Source organism: Mus caroli, unplaced genomic scaffold, assembly GCF_978045245.1.
Source record: "Mus caroli unplaced genomic scaffold, Mus_caroli_1 scaffold_18, whole genome shotgun sequence".
In the NCBI taxonomy this organism is placed as follows: Eukaryota; Metazoa; Chordata; class Mammalia; order Rodentia; family Muridae; genus Mus; species Mus caroli.
The window spans coordinates 30,153,523-30,175,518 of NW_028227273.1; the positions used below are offsets into that span (position 1 = coordinate 30,153,523).

At 42.7% G+C, this 21,996-nt stretch overlaps 1 protein-coding gene across 1 annotated transcript in view; it reads right to left on the reverse strand.

The window, feature by feature from the left end:
- Positions 1 to 3,511: 3,511 nt before the first annotated feature.
- The window catches only part of Man2a1 (mannosidase alpha class 2A member 1), a 157,551-nt gene continuing 139,066 nt past the window's right edge, over positions 3,512 to 21,996 (reverse strand). The window contains exons 20-22 of the mRNA XM_021185720.3: positions 17,783 to 17,986; positions 7,677 to 7,787; positions 3,512 to 6,191 (exon numbers count right to left, since the gene is read on the reverse strand). Of these exons, the coding sequence (XP_021041379.2) occupies positions 6,033 to 6,191; positions 7,677 to 7,787; positions 17,783 to 17,986 (474 nt within the window). The 3' untranslated portion in view covers positions 3,512 to 6,032. The remainder of the gene's footprint in view (positions 6,192 to 7,676; positions 7,788 to 17,782; positions 17,987 to 21,996) is intronic.

A 21,996-nucleotide genomic window follows, 5' to 3' on the forward strand; every position in this document is an offset into this window, starting at 1 on the left:
GAAACTTCCACTAGACCAGAGAGAACCAGGCTTTGTGCTGCAGCTGTCGATCCTCTGTTCTCTTCCATCCTGACTGGAGATAAATTAACCCTATAGGCTCAGGTATTCCCCCCCTTCTCTGGAGTCCCAGAGCATCTGTCATTTGTGCCGATTTGACCCTCTCGCTCTCTCATCTCAAGGCACCTTAATTCAACCAGACCTCTCACTTTAGAGAGGAGCTTCCCAGAGCTCAGCATAGGTCCCTTACCTGAATGAAAAAGTGAGCTAATGTTTGTTAATAGACATTGTGATTAAAAACAAAACAAAACAAAAACAAAAACAAAAACAAACAAACAAACAAAAAAACCCTGAAAGTGGCTACCTTCGGGCTTGATTAAAGATATCCTGTAAGTTCTGTGAAGATGAAGCTGTAGAATTTACTCAAGTTTTACATTTCAAAACAGTCTTCACAGCACTTGGAAAATACATTTAGGAAGATGTAAGGCACAGGGTAAGGCACAAAGGAACGCGCTCTGGGTCTTCTGCTGCAGGCTGGAAGTTTTTACACCCAAAACAAGAGGCAATCCCCAACTTTAGACCAGGTGTGGAAAGCCAGCCAATGACAGATACCTTTGGATTAGTGAAGCATGACATACTTAGACACTAGGGACACACTGTCCTTACTGCCCTTCCTTACAAATCTTGCACTAGAAAGTAAACCTCTCGGCTCTGCTATGAATTAAACCAAACACATGAACAAGCAAACACAATGATGAAACAACACAGATCACGGAACTCAAGAACACGGGGGACCCACAAAATCAATCCTGTCATTCAGTGTCATGGTTTCAATGTTTCCCTTGTTTGCAGATTCAGAAATCCACACGTGATCTTTCAGTGATAGGTATCTATTCAGAAAATGTCTGCGGATCTTTAAGGGCGAGGGGCTTCAAAGACGCTAGCCACCTTTGACGCATTGCTCCCACACTTAGCCTCTTCTTTCTTCCCTCTCTGCCTCTGAGTTTTCTGGTTGACATCGGGAAGGTTCATCTCATGCCACAGGAGCTGGTCCGATCTCATATTTGAGCCAAAAAGTTCTCTGGGTGTATATGTCAAAATAACCTTCTGACCATCAAGTATTTGTTAGTACTCACATCATTGGTTATTTGGCAATTTTAAAATTCCTTCTTCCGACCATAAATTCGAGAAAAAAAATCCTCTCTGCAATATAATGAGTTAATGAATGTTTTATTAAACATTTCAAAGAAGATGTGAAAGGCTGTGGGCAGCAGTGGAGTCAGCACGACAACTCACATTCTCACAGGCCGGTACACAGCCAGGATAAATCTCTCGAGGAAAAATATAATATCCAGCAAAGGCAGCTCTGTGAACATTTGCTCCGGAGCGGTGCTGATGCTCAAGAGTATCAGCTGACGTCAGCATGCAACACGCCATTAAACGGGAGTGACTTGAAAGTAAGGCGGTTTATCATCATTTCACATGGAGAAGTCCGGAGCTACTGCATTCTGTGGACCAACGTCAGAAAGCCTCGGATCTGCCCCATGTGCTCTCAGGTTTTATCTTTGTCCTCAGGCTGTGCTCACAGGGTTGCAGACAGCCTTCTCACCTGTTTTTCCACAGCACTGACTCTTACTTGGTCGCTTAAGACCTTTCTCACAAGCCCTCTACTAACTCTTGGGCTATAGTGTGCAAGATGTCAAGTCCCAAGGAAAACAGATGTCCTGGATAAGAGAGTTAGACAATTCAGAACAACAGGGTCCAACCCCTGAAGTCCATGATACTTAAATAAAACTAGGGTTTCATCACAAAAGAAGATAGCGGACACACAATGCTTGGTTGGTAGGCACAGGGCTTTGCATGAGAGCACATCCTTTGAAAGAATTAGAAACCCGGTGTAGTGGCTATTCCTGGTTGACAACTTGACTGTATTTGGAATGAACTACAATCCAGAATTGGAAGGCTCACTAGTGACCCTTATCTGGAGGCTTGGAGATAGAAGTTTCTGATCTGAATCTTGGCATGGATATCTTGAGGCATAGTGGCTATGGATTCCAGAAGATTAAATCTCTGAGTTCAAGGTCATCTGGGATTAAAGGTGCTTGCTGTGTGAGACTGAGTAACTGCTAGATCCTTGGACTTCCATTCACAGCTACTACTGAACCATTGTTGGGAAGTGGAAACTCCTCCCAGTTGTTAAAGACCCATTCTGGTCTTTGCTGCTAAGATCAGATTAATCCTTTACAAATTACAAGATCATTTCTTTTATGAAATCTTGCCTGAAAGTCAAGTGAAATAGTCTCAGCTTCCCTCGGGAGTTCCCCTCTGCATCTGGTTTTCCTCAGCAATGCATTTCTGATTCAGTGAAATCACTGGCATAAGAACTAAAGACAGTCCACAACACAAACGGTAAAACATACCACAAACAACAAAACAAGAAACTCTTTCTACCAAGGACTCTGTGATGTCTACACACAGGCCTGGATCATCTGGTGGTCATGTTGGCAGCCAATGGATAACCCCAAGAATGAGGACAACAGTGGAAGCCAAAGTCTGAACCTGGAAGACCTCACAGTCTGAATTGGGAGTGTTCTCAATGCTGATGACGACATACTGAAGGCTTTACCCTCCTATCTTAAGCAGTTTATACTGGAGGATTCTGCTCCATTTCAGCTGCAAGGCATTTTTGTTTAGCTTGACATATGACAGCCACGGTTGCCAATCCCTTTTCTTCTGTAGGTCTTGATCCAACTACTCAAAACCAGAACCACTATGAATGCACACTCATGTAAGCCAGATTTTCTTTCCCAGTTCTATGGCATTTTCTGGAACGTGCTAAGAACCAAAACCTACAGAGCCAAGGACTTAGTTTTCATTACCTCCCCAGGGAAATGGTTTTGTTTGTTTGTTTGTTTGTTTTGTTTTGGTTTGGTTTTTTGTTTTTTTACATTTTACTGCATTGCCACCAGAAATAAATCAAGGTTTTCCAGTTAGCACATCGCCTGTGGAGCCTCAGGTTAGTATTCTTCACCCTCAGCCAATGGAGCTTTCTTTAGGTGCTCCTCAGCCACGGCTGCTGTGCATTCACCTGGGCAGGGCAGTAGCAGCATCGGAAACTCTCTCTTCCTACCAGCCTTATCTTCTGGATCTATTTACAAGGGCCTTCTTAGCTCTGTGTGCTGATTTACCTCCATATCCTGTTCTACCCTGTTCTTTCCATATCTAGAATCTGACCAAAGTGTTCCTTTTATCTATCTGGCTGAAGATGTTCCACACACATATGTGAACTTACTAATATTCATCTATCACCTGTTCTCAGAACATACCCTCATCCTGCCCCCCCACCCCCCCACCCTTTTTTTTAACTAGGGCTGGGCTGAAGAGAGCTGATTTTGTCACAACAGAACCAAGAACAGCCACCTGGGCCCTCAGCTGCTTTGCTCTACTTCTTTGTTATAAAAGTGTTAATAGATCTGTTTGAAAATAGGATTAAGAATTACTCCAGAAGACAATGCACATGATAAGATTATATTTTATTAGAGATCTTATATTACATATTCCCAAAAAGTTATAAAAATCTTCCAAGAGAAAAATATCAAAACCTGTTGATTTCAATGAGCAAAATAATCACAATGAAAGTAAACATTGTCTTCTAGACAAAGGACTGTGGAAACACTTCAGCACGAGTACAGCAAAGACACAGGGAGATAATTACAATGTCTTCTAACATCATACAGCATTTTCTTAAATCAATATTTTTTTTAGAATGCTGATATTTGAACCATGCACCTCTAAACAAAATTAAAATTTCAGAGAGTGGGGAGAGAGTAGCGAGACAGTCTTGGTCCACTGAGCATCTGTGATAACAGATGTACCAGGCCTAACCAAACAGACCCCCGCTGTCATGTCTGAAGTGTGGCTGGCTGCCCACGTGTGCCAGAGAAACCAGTTTCTGACCATAACCCTAAGCAAAAGACACCCTCTCTTCATTTCCCCAGTGTTGTAATGTGAAAATAACTTTAAAAAGCAGAAGCTTGCTGGTTACAGAGAGTTTCTGCTTCACCTGTGAATAAGGAGCTGGTGGCCAGAACACAGAGTGGGTCCCCTGTGTCTGCTGTTTTTGTTTATTATTTATGTCAGCCACTGGTTTCATTTGGCCTCATCAGAACTTCTGTAGTGATTAAGCATAGCCACTTAACCACAGAGCACAGTGAACATCCACAGGAAGGCATACACTTAAGATACAACAAGAAAATAGATCCTATTCATGGGACTGGCGCTTGGACGTCCTAGCTAGCGTCTGCAGAGGTTATAGGAGGAAGTGGTTTTGTTGTAGTTCAGTTGCTTATTCCCCGACAAATGAGGAAGGGAATGTACGTCACATGCGGACTGCATGAAATTACACCCTTGCAATGGTCCTGTCATTCTGGTATTTCCTTAGTGATTATAGGCAAAGGATTTTAGGAACTCAACAGAACAGCGAGTGTAGGAGCTGCATCTTGAGGAAGAATCCAGATGACTATCAGAATAAACAGTGAGGCAGAAATGCTTTTCTCTGTAATGGACTGGAATGGCAAGAGGTAAGTGGAGGTTTAAAGTCAAAGAATACTAAATTAGGTTAAGACACTGAGGAGAATTTTTCAAAAGTGGATATAGCCAAAGCATTCTTTCTATACCAAAATTAAATACTATTATTCTATTACAGAGACAATGATCTCAAATGACCTCAAAGGTCCCATGATGGCACATGGGCTAGACTAACACGCTGAGTTTACCACACACAAATGTTTGGAACGTGTTCTTTAGTAAGGAACATAAGATGAGCTACACACAGAGGATTTTAAAAAACAGTCTATTTTTAAAGCATTCTCTCTTTAACGCGGTTAAGTACTGTGAAATGCAAGAAGTATTGGATCTTGTGGGTTACAAAATCCTTGCTTCAACTTGCAGTTTCCTTGGCAGCAGCATATTTTAATTAGCAATATTTTTCTCCCTTGTTTTGTTTTCTGACATCTCAGTACATTCAAATAGTCAAAATGTTTAGAGTAACATCACCACAAATGTAATGACACAGATCAGGATGTGGCCAGCATTATCAAGCAAAAAATTTACATAATTGATGTGTCATAGAAAGTACCCACCCCCTACCCCAACCTCCCAGTACCCCACCTCCCAAACAGCAATATGGACAGTAATAAGATTTAACAAGACTTATAAAAAAATAAGGCACATTTATTTTTGATATGGTAATTTAAAAATAGAAAACCCCACCTTGGAACACCTGTATTCAAATGAGCTGTATAGAAAGACACCTTGTGGTACCTAAAATGGAATTGCTTCTTCTGTTTTAGTGACAATGGAATAAATTGCACCCATCCCATGTTGTCAAGTAATGAAAATACACCTCTTTTTCTACTGGTGAACGACTAAAATTATCACTTATTTTTTTTAAATGTGTGGGTAGGAAAGGGTAGCCAAGAGGTTCATTGGAAAAGAGTATGAAAACCAACTACATTTATCACAAGGGTTGAGGGATTGCACTTTTCCACATTATTTTAACATACAAAATATTCAAATTTGTATCAATGATTACAACTACTTTGGCCATTAAGCTGTTACCTACCAACTTCTTATTTTTCTTTCTATTTAGGTCAAATGGGTATTTTTTTTTTTTAATAAAACATGATCAGAGATAAGAATACTTCTAGAGAATCTCTTTACAACCCTCAATGCAAACATAGTTAGCATTTAACCTGAGATACAGTCTGTTGAGGGCTTATCTTTCAATAGTTCTTCATTTTTGTTACCTCAGTTCATACTGATAACGGTAGCTGTGGGACAAATTCAGAGAAAGAAACCTTTTTTTAAAGCATGGCTTTTTCTTACTAGATTGGCTTAAAACAAAAACAAAACAAAAAAACAGAATCACAGACTTCATGTTCTCACAGTAGCCAGAAGCTAAAGTAATGTGCTTAGTTAGTGCACGTTAAACCAAGGACGGTAACAAAGCCAGAGTTTCTCTGCTCAAGGCTGAGTCAGGTCCATCGCAAGCGGATACGGAACGTGCTGATCTCCATGGGGCTCAGGCTGACTTCACTCACGTTCTGGGCGTCTGGAGGGGAGTGCATCAAGGACAGTGAGGAAGGGACGAGACTTTCCACAGCAAACTTGTTGAAAAGTTTCAGAACGGACATCTAAAAAAGGCAAGTGACAAGATTTGCAGATTCAGAGCGGTACTGAGATTTGCACATTCAGATCTGCCCCGGGAGACCAGGAGCACGTCTATAAAATCAATTTAAGGAAAGCACAGGAAGGAATATATTTATATGCTGAAGTTCCCTTTTGAGAACATGAAGGGGAGAGGACATTACATTCCCGAACACAGACCATCCCTGGAGACACATGGCTGTGAGCCGCTCCGCCTTGCAGTTCCTTTAGTTTTACATGAGGACATTTTCAATAAAAGAGTGGACATCTAAGAACCAAGAATTTCCAACAGTCCCAAGGACTTGAAAATCATCAGATTCTTTGGTCAATATTTCTCCATAATAATGGTGGTGATAAGACAATCCCTCCCGACCCCCTTTCCAACAGAATTGAAAAATAAGACAGTTTCATGATAAGAATGGCTTATTTTATTACGGGTCCCAATCTATAGAGACGTTAGGAAAATATATTTGTTACTTTATCAGGTTATCCTAAAGTGTCTCTTGGAATAATATCCCTTGATTATCCTTCTTAAGACTTAACAGATTAATTCTAGAAGGTTCCTTAGGTATATTCAGATCTTCAGTACCAGAGTGGAAACACACAGGAAAGTGGGGTAAAGACAACGCAAGTGAGCACTCTTCTCAGACCTCGGAACATGTAGAGTTGGGACAAGATTGCTTGACTCTGTTTTGTAGTGTAACCTATGGAGTTCTGGCAGAGAGTTGGCTCTGCCAAGTTGCTGGGTGTGCAGACCTAGCTATGTGCAGAGACCAGCCAGCTAACTACCTAACTACGTTGTGAGACCTGGCTCTCTTAGAGGCAGGAGACTGGATGTTCATCTTTCCAAGAAGATGCTGATGAACTGCCAGAAGAACTTGAGGAGAAAAATCACGAACAGGCAACCAGCCAGCAGGGTGCAGACTCAAGGGTTATCTGATCTCCACGGTGATGACTCATACACAAATCTAGATCAATCAGAAGACCCAGACACATTTATTTCTCCAAATGAGTCAACTGACATAGCCTCGGCACAGCCTCTAGTTGTGTTCAGTTATTCCGTTGACCATGGTTTTGATGCTTATGCTGTAACTTCACGGCTGTACCAGGCATCTTCCAGTATTTTAAATCTGCCCTAGCCTTTGTGGAATGTGGCTTTAAACTACCAGGGTCAAGCTACATGGTATGTGAGCACAGAGGGCCCAGAGGAGTTGAAATTGAAGACAAGAGGTGTAATGAGCTTGGCAGTCTCAGAGTAGAAGACCAAAGAAATGATAGAAACATGGCCTTCAAAAGTGTACAGATTGCAGCTGAGAAGAACAGTGTTTTGTGGAGATGAGAAATCGTGAGCTAGCTTGCACGCAAGGTGAACATCTGAGTTTGAGGCAGGAAAAGGCTATACTGTACTATCTGCAGAAAGTGAGAATCCCACAGCATACTGTCTTGACTAGCAAGGTAGACTCTTAACTTACCTTTCCCTGAGTAGTGGAACAGGGTAGCCCGATGCCTCTGCTGGAGAACTGGCAATCAAACCCTTTCCTGTGGAGGATCAAGGCTGCCTCATCCGAATAACCTTTGCCCATCTGGAAGTGAGAACACCAATATAGCATGCAAACACTGAAGTGATTATTTTTAGCACCTCACACACTCTTTGGTGTCGGCACATTTATTCAACAATTAGATACTACTAATTCATCCCTTCAAAGATTCCCTACTCACTGGCCCATTCTTTTCTCTTCTCCCAAAAGTCCATCAGCTTTACCTCAAAAGTCCTGGTTATGTAACTTCGTGCCTTACTTTCCCCCATGACCCTTAAAGGGTTAGAGTTCTTTTCATCCACGTATTAATACTGTTTTATCAAAGGATCTTCAAATTAAATCATTTAGGTTTTTATATATATATATATATATACACGTGCATTGAATAAAACACACCTAAATTTAGTCCCAGTTTGGTCACATGATGAGTTAACACCAGCCTTAACACAGAGAGGTACTTCTCTGTGAAACACTGCATTTGGGGGCTGCACTAACATTTTTAATCTTTACTGCATTGCTTCATTATTTTTATGTAAGAGACATTTAGATTGAATTAGGTAGGCTGGGCCTGACCACATTTATTAACTTGGTATGTCACTTAAGTTCACATTTCACTAGTCCTCCTGGGCAGAGGAAAACACCAAACATAACCAGTCAGCCAGGAGAAGCATCCCTATTCATATTTATTTATTGCAGCAAACTCTCTTGCACTCATCTTAAATAGTGATGCCATGAACAATTCAGATTCGGTGTCTATGAAGTTAGGACTATCTTAATATATTTTGTTTTCTAAAGTGTAAAGACGGGATCTGGGGAGGTGACTCCATGACGAAAAGCACTTGCCAAGTGAACCTGGTAACCTGGGTTCAGATCCCAGAACCTCCATGAAAAGCAGAGGCACAGTATACGCACCTATAATCCTGGCAGGCCCCATGAGAAAATGAGAGATGGACGCAGCAGACTCTCTGGACACTCACAGACCAGTTAGCCTGGCTTACTTAGCAGCAAACAAGGCAGAAATGAAGGAACCAACACCCGAAGGCTTCTTCTAACTTCCACTTGTAATTCTCCCCCCCCACAATCACATATAACTCACACACATACACATGATAATAAAATAAAGTGTAAAGATGTTTGTGCAGATGAGTTATGCCAAGGGGAGTCGTCTGCTGCTAGGCCAAGTCTGAACCATACCAGTCACTTCTCTTCGCCAGTCAGAGTCAGCACAACCAAGTTCACGGCCATCTTCACTAGAGGGCAAGCTCTGTGTAGTGCCCCACTGAGATATCTTTTCTGAGTAGCTGCTAGCATTTGCACTGGATTTGATGCTAAGGGGCCTGAGCAGAGTCTGGCTGGGAGGGCATACATTATGCTGCTTTGCACTGGTATGCTTTCAATGGCACTGCAGGATTTTGTTTGAAGGGAGGAAAAAAAATGCCATTTGAGAAACTGAGTCACAAGGTGACTCTGACCCACATAGCAGCTCTAAGTGTTTACATGATAAAGATGTCTAGTAAACCTTCAACAAAATGCTGTGCCCCGACATACACTTCACAGTGGAAGAACAGCACACAGAAAACCCTTCACTAATTATAAACAGATCACCATCTGAATAACAAAGAGAACTTAGTCCCTACCCACCATGGCACCTGGGAACAACTTATTTTAAGCATCTTTTGTCTATAAGATGAAACTAATGTTGGTATACTTTCTGCAGGAATTCATCCTCTGGATGACTGCTGAGAAATTCTGTCAATAGTGGTCTCACAGAGCTTCAAAGGACAGGATGTACTACAAAGACTAATGGCTCAGAACCTAGGTTGGACTCAGTCAACCTGAATTCTGGCTCTGTGCTCTGCAATTCAGTAGCTATGTTCAGTAAAACCAGGTTTTCTTTTTTTTTCTATAAAATCCAGAGGAAATAAAAAAAAAATCCAAAGATGTGGTCCAGTGTTTGACTTATGATGCCGTTGGCATGTTAGCTATTTGTATTTTTAATCATACAAAATAGGTGACTATTTTATAAACATTACAAGTTATTACAGATTTTTATTAACAAATTTCCCTACTGACTTTATAGTTTTTTTGCTAAAGAATAAGAGAACTGTTAAATTACATATCTATGGTTACATGTCAAGTCCCAGACTGTCTATATGTGGTCTCCCAGATTAAATGGCCTCTTAATCAAACTCTTTCAGAAGCACTTGCCACTATTAACTTAAAACACGCAGGATTTTTAACTCTCTGGACCATTTATAAAAGCTACTTAATCTAGTACTGTAGACTATTCCTAAGATATATACACACATGAGAGAAGTCTACATGGAATTGCCAAATGACCGGGAACAGATGCCCCAGACAGATATCTTTCACCAGCAAGTGAAGCTTCCAGTGTCAGGAATGGGTTATATTTAGTTGATTCTTTGGTCAAGGGACACTGTGGAGACTCTCAAACATTCTGGGCTACTGCCAAGGCTCACTGATCGCCTTCAGCAAACAAGAGGCAAAATCCTACTGCTAAAGGCACTACTTATGTATCTCAGTGAGTAGAAACTTGAGCTTCACTTAAATTGCTATTCATAAATTCATGAAATTACTATTCTGCTAAAGGAATATAGCAATAACTCCTAATGGTGTGTTATAATCATAGATCAGTGTCTTGCTCAGCAATCACTAGAGGAGCTTCCTCCAGCAGTACACAGGAACTAGTACAGAGAGCCACAACTGGACAGTCAGCAGAGGGTTGGAGACTTTAGAGCATTTATACTGATCAGGATGTCTCCACCAAATGCTCTCCCCTCAAGGCTCAGGGAGCTATGCAGAAGAGGAGGCAGATAGACTGTAAGAGTCAGAGGCAATGGATGACTTCCAGCCACAACAGGAGGGACACTCAGGAACTCCCAGAGACTGCGGCAGCGTGCACAGGACCTTCAGAGGTTCAAGTCAGAGGGAGAGATGTTGACACAACCTCCACCCCTAACCAAGGAGCTACCTGCAACTGACAGTCGCTTGCAAAGGAAAAGTTAGTCCTCTCCATTACCACACCTCAGGGCCGGTCCATGCCCAGGAGTCGTTGTACCGGTAACAACATAAACTCAATGGCATTGTGTAAACCTTTAATCTTACTTGCTCTTTTTGGCCTAGGCTTGGGACTCCTTCAGGCACTCCCTCTTGGAACTTCCACTCTGGAGAGGACATGTGTAAATGCTGGCAAACGACTGCCCCCAGCTAAACCCTCCGCCACAGAGAGCTGCCATTTCCAGCAGTGGGAGCAAGTCTGCCTAGTGCTAGTGCTGAGGTGGGGAAGTAGCTGTGGGCTTCCGCTACGCAAGAAGCTATGTGCAATGGACACACCTCAGGACAGGCACAATGCCCTGCAGCAGAGGCTAACACAAAACAAACCCAAGGGAATTTTCGTAGACTTTGGTCTCATATTGATTTATTTGGGAGGTTTTTTTTTTTAATCTTATTTGTCTTGTATTTGTCTTTTATAGTTTCTGATTTAGTGTTCTGCCTGTTTGTTTTAGAGAGAGGGGTGACGGACATGGAGTTCTTGAGGAATTCTTGAAGGATCTTGGATGAGTTGGAGAAAGAGAAAGCATGATTAGAATATATCCATGAATTTTTTTCAATAAAATAAAGTAATTCAAAAATGGGAAAACTGTTAATTTAAGTTGAATATACATTCAAGAAAACTTCATACATTCACATAGATATATGATGTGCTCTAAGAAAGCAAATAGACTGAAATAATTTTTTTAAAAAATCCACTAACATGTTATTAATATCAGGACATCAGAGAAGGAGAGAGTTGTGGGTGCACCAAGTATTATGGTAGACAACTGTCTGCCAGACAGGCCAGGTCACATGTAAGTGTGAATCACTGAGGTCAGGCTGGGTGTTCAACAGTCAGCAATCCTCACAGAAGTCATTCGCAGAGATAAGATCAATATACGCAGAACTTAGCTGTGAGGCCAGTCCTGCAAACGGATGCAGTGTGGGAGAGTGATCTTCACAAGGCATCCCTCAGAGAAAGCCAGTCATGAGGTTTTGAATAACCGTTAAGTTTCCGTAAACGCAGGGAGCTGGGTGAGAGCCCTTTAGTAGACCAAAACACTGTGGCAGGGACAGTGACAATTAACACACACTGAATGCAGGCTGTACACCACCACAGTGACAGTGAGTAACACACACTGAACATAGGCTATACGCCAGACAAGACATATGATGCTTTGCATGGACAAACTTACTTTATGCCATAACAGCCTTTATGATGGTTAACAAAATGGCTAATGAAATAATGTCCTACTAGCAAGTTTGGATATGCAGGAATATCCCCACCACAACGCATTCTCTCTTTCAGTGTCCGAGCAATGATACTCACAACCCTGGTTCAGTACCCGCAGGACCTTACCTAACTCACTGGTGACTACACTCTGTAAGAGAAGATAAGAAACAATGGTCCACAACGTTCCCAGCAGTGTTTCTCCCTTCTTGTTTCCATGATGAGTAACAGGCAGCACAGGATGAGCCCCACCTCTGATCAGACTCTCCAAGGACAGCACAGGCCACACAGCCTCCTTATAGGACCTCAAGGCGTTCACATATGAAGGCAAAGCTAAACACCTTGTAGGAAACCTTCTCTAAACTGCTCATATTCTTCAAGAATTTAGACATTTTTCGAAGCCTACTTAGTAGCCCATATAACACCCATCTTCACTGTATTCTGGCAGGGAGAGCCTTGGAAAATCCCACATTTCACTGCAAGTCCCAAGACCGAAGAAAGTAACTGGTAAAGATTCATTTTCCAGAACACTCATTAAAATGCCCAGTAACAGTTCTTAGTGTTGATGAACAAGATAAGACGAGGGATGTTAAGGGAAGGTGAGCAGTTGTTCTTAGATATGTACAACAAAGAACACCCACCCCTTCAATTTTCACCTTTCCAGAAGCTACGGAGATCAATAAAGCACCAATCAATTCTTATAAAACAGGAGAAACGAAAACCTCAAAGTGCCACTTATGAGAACGGGGGTGGTGGTATAAACAAGTGGAGAGAGAGAAAGAGAGTTTCACATTAGAAGCGGCACTGACTTTGAAATGATTGGTTAACTATTTGCAAGAACAGTTAACCTTAAAAAAAAATCACACAGAGAACAGAGCAATATGTGCGAATTAATGAGAATGTTACAACAAAAATAACAATGGAGTAAGTTGACAGAACGCGAGCTACATGTGATTTTTCAAAGCCATAAAGCAGGATGGCACCACCTCCCAGCTGGATGCTGGGCAGCATATCTCTCTGGCTTGCTCTGCTCTAAGAGTGATTTGTAGGTCCACCCCGTGGAGTTCTGGCTCATGATCCATCTTCCCATGGGAGCGGCAGGGATCTGAATGGGAATAGCCCCCACTGGCTCATGTGTTGGTGGAACTATTTGGGAAGGATTAGGAGGTGTGGCCTTGTTGGAGGAGGCATGTCCAAAGCCCACACCATTCCTAGTTAGCCTCCTTTTCGACATCTCCTGATTGTTGTCTCAAGATGTGAGCTCTCAGCTACTGCTGCAGTGCTGTGCCAGCCTGCCTGCTTCCATGCTTCTTGCCATGATGACAATGGACTAGACCTCTGAAACTGCAAGCATGCTCCAACTAAATGCTTTCTTTTTGTAAGGTGCCTTGGTCATGGTGTTTTAGGACAGCAACTGGGAAGTAACTAAGATGAGTCTTTCAGCATCCTCTCTACCAAAAATCCCTTTTCCTTAAAGTGTTATCCTTTCTTGGTGCCCTGGACTTTCCTGCTTAGTATACTCTAGCAGTGTTCATGTTACCCAGGTCGAAACCTTTAAGGAAGCTTCCCCTGAAGTGTCTGATGGCAAAGGGAGGGCAGAATGATCAAGAGAAGGAGGCCGACAGAAGCGAAGGTGATGAGGCATGTTAGGTGAGAAGGTTAGCAGTTACATTTGCAGGCAGCAGCTGGAATGACCTAGCTCACACCACGCTCTGTGACAGGGCTCCTGAGGCGCCTGTCATCTCATTACACATACACAGTATGGAATTACTTTTCAAATACAGAAAGTGCAAGTATAAATATGCCTATATGAAAGCATAAGCTCATCTACTGGTAACAGGATGATGCCCACAAGCTTGGAACTTTCGCAAACAGAAACAGTAATTCTAAAAAAGATCAAACACCTTCTGCGTCCACAAACAGGCCTCAGAAACAGGCCTAATAGGGGGATTTTACCTTAATTTATTCTCTAACCCTTATTTTAAATGGAGGTAACTTATTAATTTCTAATCTTAAATGGGAAGGGTTTTCTAAATTTTTATTTGAAGCTATTTTAAATAAATTATTTTAAGTAGTTATTTAAATTGTTATTACATGTCTAGGCTCTACTATCTATAGACAAACAGAACCAGAATCATCAAGTTGGGTACATTTGTTACAATCTTTGTTTCTGAAGGTCACGGGCATGAGCTCAATTCAGAGAATCTGGAGACTGGGACTCAATTTAACCATAGAACCACCTTCCAGCCCAACCTGGCGTTTCACACTCACTGCACGCCCAGCCCTCCCTTGACCTCTCTCACTGCTCTCTGAACTCATAATTCTTTTATCCACGGTCAGCAAGAACCAGGCTGAAATTTAGAACTGAGTGGCTATGGATGGGGTCTGGGCAGAAAAGGTGCCCCATAATACCACTACCTGCAGCTAGCAGGCAGGAAGGGTCAAGTGCCTCTGTCAGACCTACTGGGAAAATGTTAAGTGACACACTGGCAGTGTGAACCTTGGGTATCTCTCAGACCCTGATATCTACATCAACAGGGCTCTGTGGGGAAGGAGTTACAAGGATCCAGACGATTCACACTGTCATATACTGAATGCTGCCAGCACGTGGAGCCAGGAAGCCAACTCAGAATCCTGAAATGGAGGCTATGATTCACCAGTCAATCCCTCTCTAGCTCTGCTGGCATCTTGTGGAGTTACAATGGCTACATTTTTAGGCAGCTTCACCAAACAATGGTCTTTCCTTTCGTAAAGGTTAAGGGACAAAGAGCAACGTTTTATAGGTGTCAGTGGACCGGTCAATCTCCTGTGCTCTCAACTCTGAACACATGCTCAGAGTCCAAAGCTAACACAGGACCTGGCCAATAGACCCGATCACACAGAAACAGCCTCGTGCCTTCGGTTCTGGTTCCACGCCAGCATGGGACAATGCCGCTGACATTTTGGTACTTCCTGTTCAGATCTGGATGCATGCTTGCTCTCTATTCCCTCTGCCCCAAATCTGTCCTTGCTCCTCACAGTCGCATACTGTAAGCATCATTAGCATCAACTGCTGTTTTATTGGGTGTCCCTGTCTTCCAGAGCATTTCCAAACATCATTTTGCTTCTTATAACATCCTTGGGGCAGGTACGTCTGACACAGACTAAGCTAAGTCAGCAGTCTCAAGGTCCATGAGAAGGCAGGTGGCTGCAGTCAGTAGAGTGTCTGTAGCCTGGACAGAGCCCAAATGCACAAGGGCATCAACTAGTCCGGTAGGAAATCGGATTTTCCCATGGGTGGTGCCAACTGGCCTTAACTGTCAACTTCATACAGCCCAGCATCATCTACAGGGAAACCCCAGAGTGAGGAGCTGTCGTTAACAGTTGGTCTGTGGCTATGTCTGAGAGGAATTCTTTTGTCTGATTGAGATAGATGGATGCAGTCCACTGTAGGCAGTACCATTTCCCCAGTAGGTGGTCCAGGGCTATAAAAGAACACTAGCTCATACTGCGAGTAGGTCAACAAGAGCCCTCCATGGCTTCTGCTCTAGGTTCTTAACCTTGAGTTCCTGCCCCGACTTCCCTCAGGGAGAGACTGATACCTGAGAGTGTTAAACTGAAATAAAACTTTTCCTCCCAGAAGTTCCTTTGGGCCAGAGTATTTTATCACAGCAACAGAGACAGAGGCAAACTAGAACAGGAAGTAATTAGACTCCTATAACTGGAAGACGGCCAACAAAAAGGCCATAAAGTTGCCATTAAAAAGCAATGATGTGAAAACAGGCCAGTCTTGGACTACAGAGGTGTCTCTACTCTCCAATGAGCGACTTGGGCAACTAGTGAGACTCCATGAAAAGCACGCCTTTAACACAATTCCAGGAGAGGAGTCATCTATAAATGAGGCTGAGGGACACTGGGCAGAATCCCCCCAATTGTCAGAAGGCCTTGGCTTTCTCAGGCAGCTAATGAGCCCTGCATCTATGTCAAGATGTAGCAACCTGTGCTGTGGAACCTTTCCTGCCATTTTGTTCCCTTTCAGCTTATGAATTTGTGATGTTACCTCAAAGACGCTACCTGCCCCTCTTCTGTTCTTTCCATGGGCCACTCTGGTCTTCATGGGCCAAAAGAAAAGGCATAAAAGAACATGATAAAACACTAGAGGAAACAATCTCACTATTCACTTATTCAAAGAAGGCCCCGTTCCATGTGTGGGCTCTGTTCAAGGCAGGAGCTGTAGCAATGGACAGAAGAGCTAAGCTCCCACATTCTGGCCACATGTGCCACTCATGGCTTTCACACTTGCTCTTGATTCTGCCGAGAGCCTCCTCTCACTGTCCTTACAGCCTCTCAGAGACCTGGATGGACCTTCATATCCTGACCTCTCCAGGCTTCTACCCCAATTCTCACCCTCTCTCAGGGGCCTCTATCCACCCTGAGCAGACATGCATCACCTTCTCTGAACTGCTCCCCACACAGTATGCTGCCCTCACTCTCACCACCATTTAACGTGTTTAACCACTTTTTCTTCTGCAGTTAACTTTCTCCTCCCACTAGAAATGACACCCGAGGAGCCCAGGGCATTTGCCTGTTGCCAGCTGTGAGTGCAGTGTCTGTCGAACAACTAGGATGCTAAACACAGATTCTGCATGGTTACCTCACAGGATCAATCAAGTCATTCTGCACACATACACAAACACACAGCTAGGCACTGTTTGTTTTCATTATTTCAGGTCATGCAGCTTCCTGCATGGCCTGGCATAAGTTCCTTATCTTGGGTATGAAGTCTGTAAATACCTAAGATCCATCATGTAGACATCCATCCTTTCTTACTGAGTTTGCCTTCGTTAATCTTAAATCCTTCTTTCATGTTAGGTTGAGCTCCTTCCGGTCCTTACACTGAGTCCATGTGCTACAAGATATTTCCCACAGAATCCCTGTCACACACTGCATTCAGCTCTGCAGCGGCTTGCAACATCTAAACAGTTGTATTACACTTGATCTGCAATCACTCCACGTGCAACCTTTTCTACTTTAAAATATGGACGAAAATATAAACAGAAACACACAAGGAGTTATACTGGAAACCTAAGAAATCCTTTCCAGGTTCTTTCTCAAACATCCTAAAAGTTGGTTCTCAACACAAGGGCAAGATCTGCAATGCTTTCAAATAAAAGACATAAAAAACCTAAGCATCTCTTGTGGACAATACATTCAGTGTTTCTCTGACTGTGAAAACACTGGCTAATAAACAAAAGTCAACAAAGTGACGAGAACTGAAGATCCCAGTTCTACCTGCATCATGAGACCCCAGTCAGCACAGGGTTCCGGTAAAGGGTCAAACTCTGATCCATTCACCAGACAGGACTGCCCGGAGAGGTAAATAAATCAACATTGGAATATTTTTTAAACCAGAGAAACTGCAAATTAACAGTATAGTGGCCAAAAGGGGAAGTCCTTGTAATTATTTCACAAATCACAAGGATGGTTACTACATGTTATTTTGAAGTTTTTATTCATCTATGTATGTGGTTTTGCTTTCTCTCTGTCTCTGTCTCTCTCTGTCTGTGTGTGTGTATAAACACAAGCCCAGACAAGTACGGAGGGGAACCCTGGAGTTTAGTTATAGGTAGTTGTGAGCCACTCATCCGGGTTCCTGGGAACTAAACTTAGGTCCTCTGCAAGAGCAGGTCTGCTGAGCAACTGCTCTAAAGCTTACCCCTTGAACCAAGTCTAGAACATAAGAAGCAAGTTCATACAGACATATTTTGGCATTTACCTTTGATTGTATTGTCCGCAGGTTGACCAGATGGATATCACAAGGTAGAGAGGACTGCAGCAGAGGAAATTCACTCAGCAGCTCAAAGGCAGGGGAGGGGAGCTGGCCACTTAGTACCATGGGGAGAAAGGGATGGTTGAGGAAGGACGAAGTCATGTGGCTGAGGAGGGAAGGGTAGCTGACAGGGCTCTTCTTTTCTTCTTCCTGTCAAGAGAAAGCATAAAAGCTTACACATTTTATATCTGCAGCACCCATCAAATCAATTCACTGTCTGACAACGTTTAAATACAAAAATACACGATCACTGTGAGGTATACTTCACAGAAGACCATAAACAGAAAATACATAGTAGAGTGTCAAGCTCATAGAACACAATCCAACAGTGTTCAGTAACTCACACTTTAGCCATCTCCTCTACCTAGTTAGCACTGAAGATACTAAAGACAAATTCCACAGTTTTGATAATGAGAAGCTTTTTAGGAAAACTCCCAACAGACCACGAACTCTTCAAAGTACAAGAAACATAATGTCCCATGTCTCACACAATGTCAAATGTCACACCCTCCTCAGGGTTTTACCCCTACACTCTTGAGAGTTCATTTGACACATTTAACGAGGCATATGAAACTAAAACTGCATTTCTTTCATAAATGATAAAAAAAAAAAACCTTTGAAACCTAAACTTTATCACCTGATGCAATTAAAACCCAACCAAACCAAACCAGTCCACTTCATTGTACTGGTACATGTTTATAACTCTAGCACTGCAAACAGAAATTAGCAGTCTTGGCTAAATACTGAGTTAGAAGCCAGCCTGAGCCACACAAAACTACCTAAAAATATAAACAAAACAAAATTACCAAAAGAATCTGATGTTTTCAAGACATAAAAAACACTGGCAACATAATTAGATCATCTGTGATCTTTGAATTTGGCAAGTTAGCACTAACTTCTTCAGTCTATTTTATTTTAAAACAGGAACCATTCTGTATGTTATTATATAATATATACATTTATATAGTACCGTTTTACTCAGCACAATTTAAAAATACTTCATTCTAAGCTGGAATGTATCCTTATGAGGCAACATTTATTTATGTCAAACATCAAATAAATCTATCAGGGTTAGGAACCTGGTAAGCTAAATAATATAAAACATTGAAAAATCGGCTGGGCCATGAGGGTACATGCCTTTAATCCCAGCGCCCGGGAAGCAGAGGCAGGCAGATCTTTGAGAGTTCAAGGCCAGCCTGGTATTCAGAGTGAGTTCCAGGACAGTCAGGGCCACATTGAGAAACGATGTCTCAAAAAAAGAAAGAAAAGAAAATTTGAAAGGGTCGAGCCCTTTGCCAGTGATGGCCCAGGAATAATAGGAGGTATGTGGGAAGCTACATTTTATGTGTTTAATTTTTAAAATGACTGTTTTTAGGTTTTGCATCTTTTTGTGTGATTCAGCACCCAAAGGTTTGACTTGTATATCCGTGTGAAAAGACTACATTTACAAGACACAGAGCTTAGATTTCAGAATGTCAGACTAGTGTTGGACAGAAGGGTCCTGGCAGAAGGCGAATTACATTGTGCCAGAAGCTCAGCTAACAGCCGATGTCATTACAATTCAGACCATGGAGAGAAGAATACTTAATGGCATCAGAGAAATGCTGCAGTATTACGATTCTGACAAAAAAGTTAGTTGTGAAAGAATTGTATTGAAATATATCCACATTCTTTGTAAAGACTGAGTAAGGCACACGAAGTAGCGTTCTCCAACAGCACTGCCATTCAACGCAGCTTGCGGAATAACACGGTCAGAAAGGGAGCACACACGACAAGGCGCTTAAATGGACTCCTGGATCAAACAACTCCATAATCTAGGCCAGGATTGCTGACAAAATCATTTTTGAGTAATGGAAGATAAAAGATTCCAAGAGAAAGGAAAACACAGCCTTAAAAGAGTCAAGAGGCATTCGGTCCATTCTAGGTCAAGATGCATTCGGGAAACAGTCTATGGCTTTGTTCTGTATTGGAGGGATCCTAGACACTTGAGGACAGAGGATGCACTTCACTGATGAATTATCCATTCAGATTGCTGTGCATCTATACCAAATCCTCCAAGCCAAATCTGTTCCCCTGACCCTGGTGTTTTCCTGCTTGGGCTGCCATTACAAAAGTTTTCCTGCGTGGGCTGCCATTACAAAACCCAAATCCCAGCCCAAATCCACAGAACTAGGAGCTCCAAGGATCAGACCTTGGCCATGTAAAGTGGAATCCTTGTGCAGGTAAGACCCGAGGATGGCACTCCAGGCTGCTCTGTGGATCTGAGCTGGGAACTGCCACTATCCACTTCTGCATGGAACAGACAAGGTTCAGAATCAAAGATGTTGCAGCAAAATGGTGTGAAAGGAAACAAGTGTTTTAAAAGCAACTAGTCACAGAATTAAAGATCTGTCAGTTTCATTGTTCTCAGCAAGGCAAGTGAATTAAGAGAAGGGTGTACTTAGTTCTCTCCATAAAGTCCGATGGACAAATAACAGTGTTGGGGCTGGGCTGGCCTGTAAATAGAAGCCTCAGCCAGGGTTCCCCATTCCTGTTCTTTCTGATACGACAGTAACAAGGGACTCGGCGGGATGCCTACAGATGAACTGTTATGCTTTTTAACTCACTAGAAAGGCAGTGTTCAAGTCTTGGGAGCAACTTAAATCCCTAAAACATCTTCGCAGTAGTGACGCTACTGTTTGATTAAGCTATGAGTGAAGCTGCCAGCCCTTGAGTTACTGACATTGCCAGGTACTAAAAACATTCTTTGGTTTCTTGTGTGTTGGAAGGTTTCAGGTTACATGAGTCTAGCCTTCCTTGTACAGCTTGCCGTTACATAGCTTTTAGCTTATGGAATCCAAACCACACAGCAGAGTTGAAACCTTCTTCATTGTGGCGGTCTTTAATCAGGAGCTGAACTTCTCTGACTGCTGCTTTGTATCCTTTATTAATGTTACCCATGGTGTCTTACCTCTAAGCATCAGAGGCCTCCTCTTTACCTAAGTGAACCTCACTGATTATGTGTAAGAAAGAAGTCTTAAGTTATTTTTTTGTTGTAGATGGAACCCAGGGTCTGATGTATGGGATGCAAATTCTCCAGCAGTGAACCACTGTCCCGCCTTCTGCCATCGTAGAAAACCATCTTTGTTTCCATACTGTGACCTGGCACATGGTAGGAGCCTCATGTTTTAGTATGTCTGTGTGGCATTAAAGGTTTAAAAAAGCTATCTCTTTAGAAACATAGATTGCAAAACCAACAAGGGGGGGCATGGTGGTGCACACCTTTCAATGACAGCACTTAGGAGGCAGAGACAGTAGGACCTCTGTGAATTTGAGGCCAGTCTGACCACACAGACTTCAGATTGCCAGGACTACACAGTGAGATCCTGTCTCAAAAAAACATAACAATGAAACGAAACAAAAACAACTACCCTCCCACCACACACACACACACACACACACAGAGAGAGAGAGAGAGAGAGAGAGAGAGAGAGAGAGAGAGAGAGAGAGAAGGTACTCTTAAGCCCTTGCTAAACAGATATTTGCTTTTTGACCAAGAAACTAGAACTCTGAGTTATGTTGGACCAGCACTCCCATACAGAAACCATCAGCTGGAGCGGACATAGAACTCTCAAGGGGATGTGTATCCTCAAGTTTGCCAGGGCATTCTGGGATATGTGTCCTCAGGTTTACCAGGGCATTCTGGGATATGTATCCTCAGGTTTACCAGGGCATTCTGGGATATGTGTCCTCAGGTTTACCAGGGCATTCTGGGATATGTGTCCTCAGGTTTACCAGGGCATTCTGGGATGTGTCCCTTTAGGCTTACTAGGCATTCTGGTTCCCACTCACATGAACATTTGCTTTTGAACTTGCTAAGTTCTCTACAGTAGGTTCTGAACTGTCCTTTCCCCATCAGTCTTTCTTATAGGAAAAGAACTGGCATCCCCAGCATGACTATAAACACGAGCACAGCTTCCATATCACCAGCAGCCCTTTCTATTCCAGCCATTGCCTGAAAGGGGGGGGGGTGTCAAAGATACCAAACCCTGAAGAGGTCAATGGCAGAAATAATTTCCACTCCCCACTTCTGTGGACCATCAGTAGAAACAGTGTCTCCACTGCTACCCCCATCTCTGTCCTCACTGCCTCTGCCGGGCAGCCTGAGAACAGGATCCACG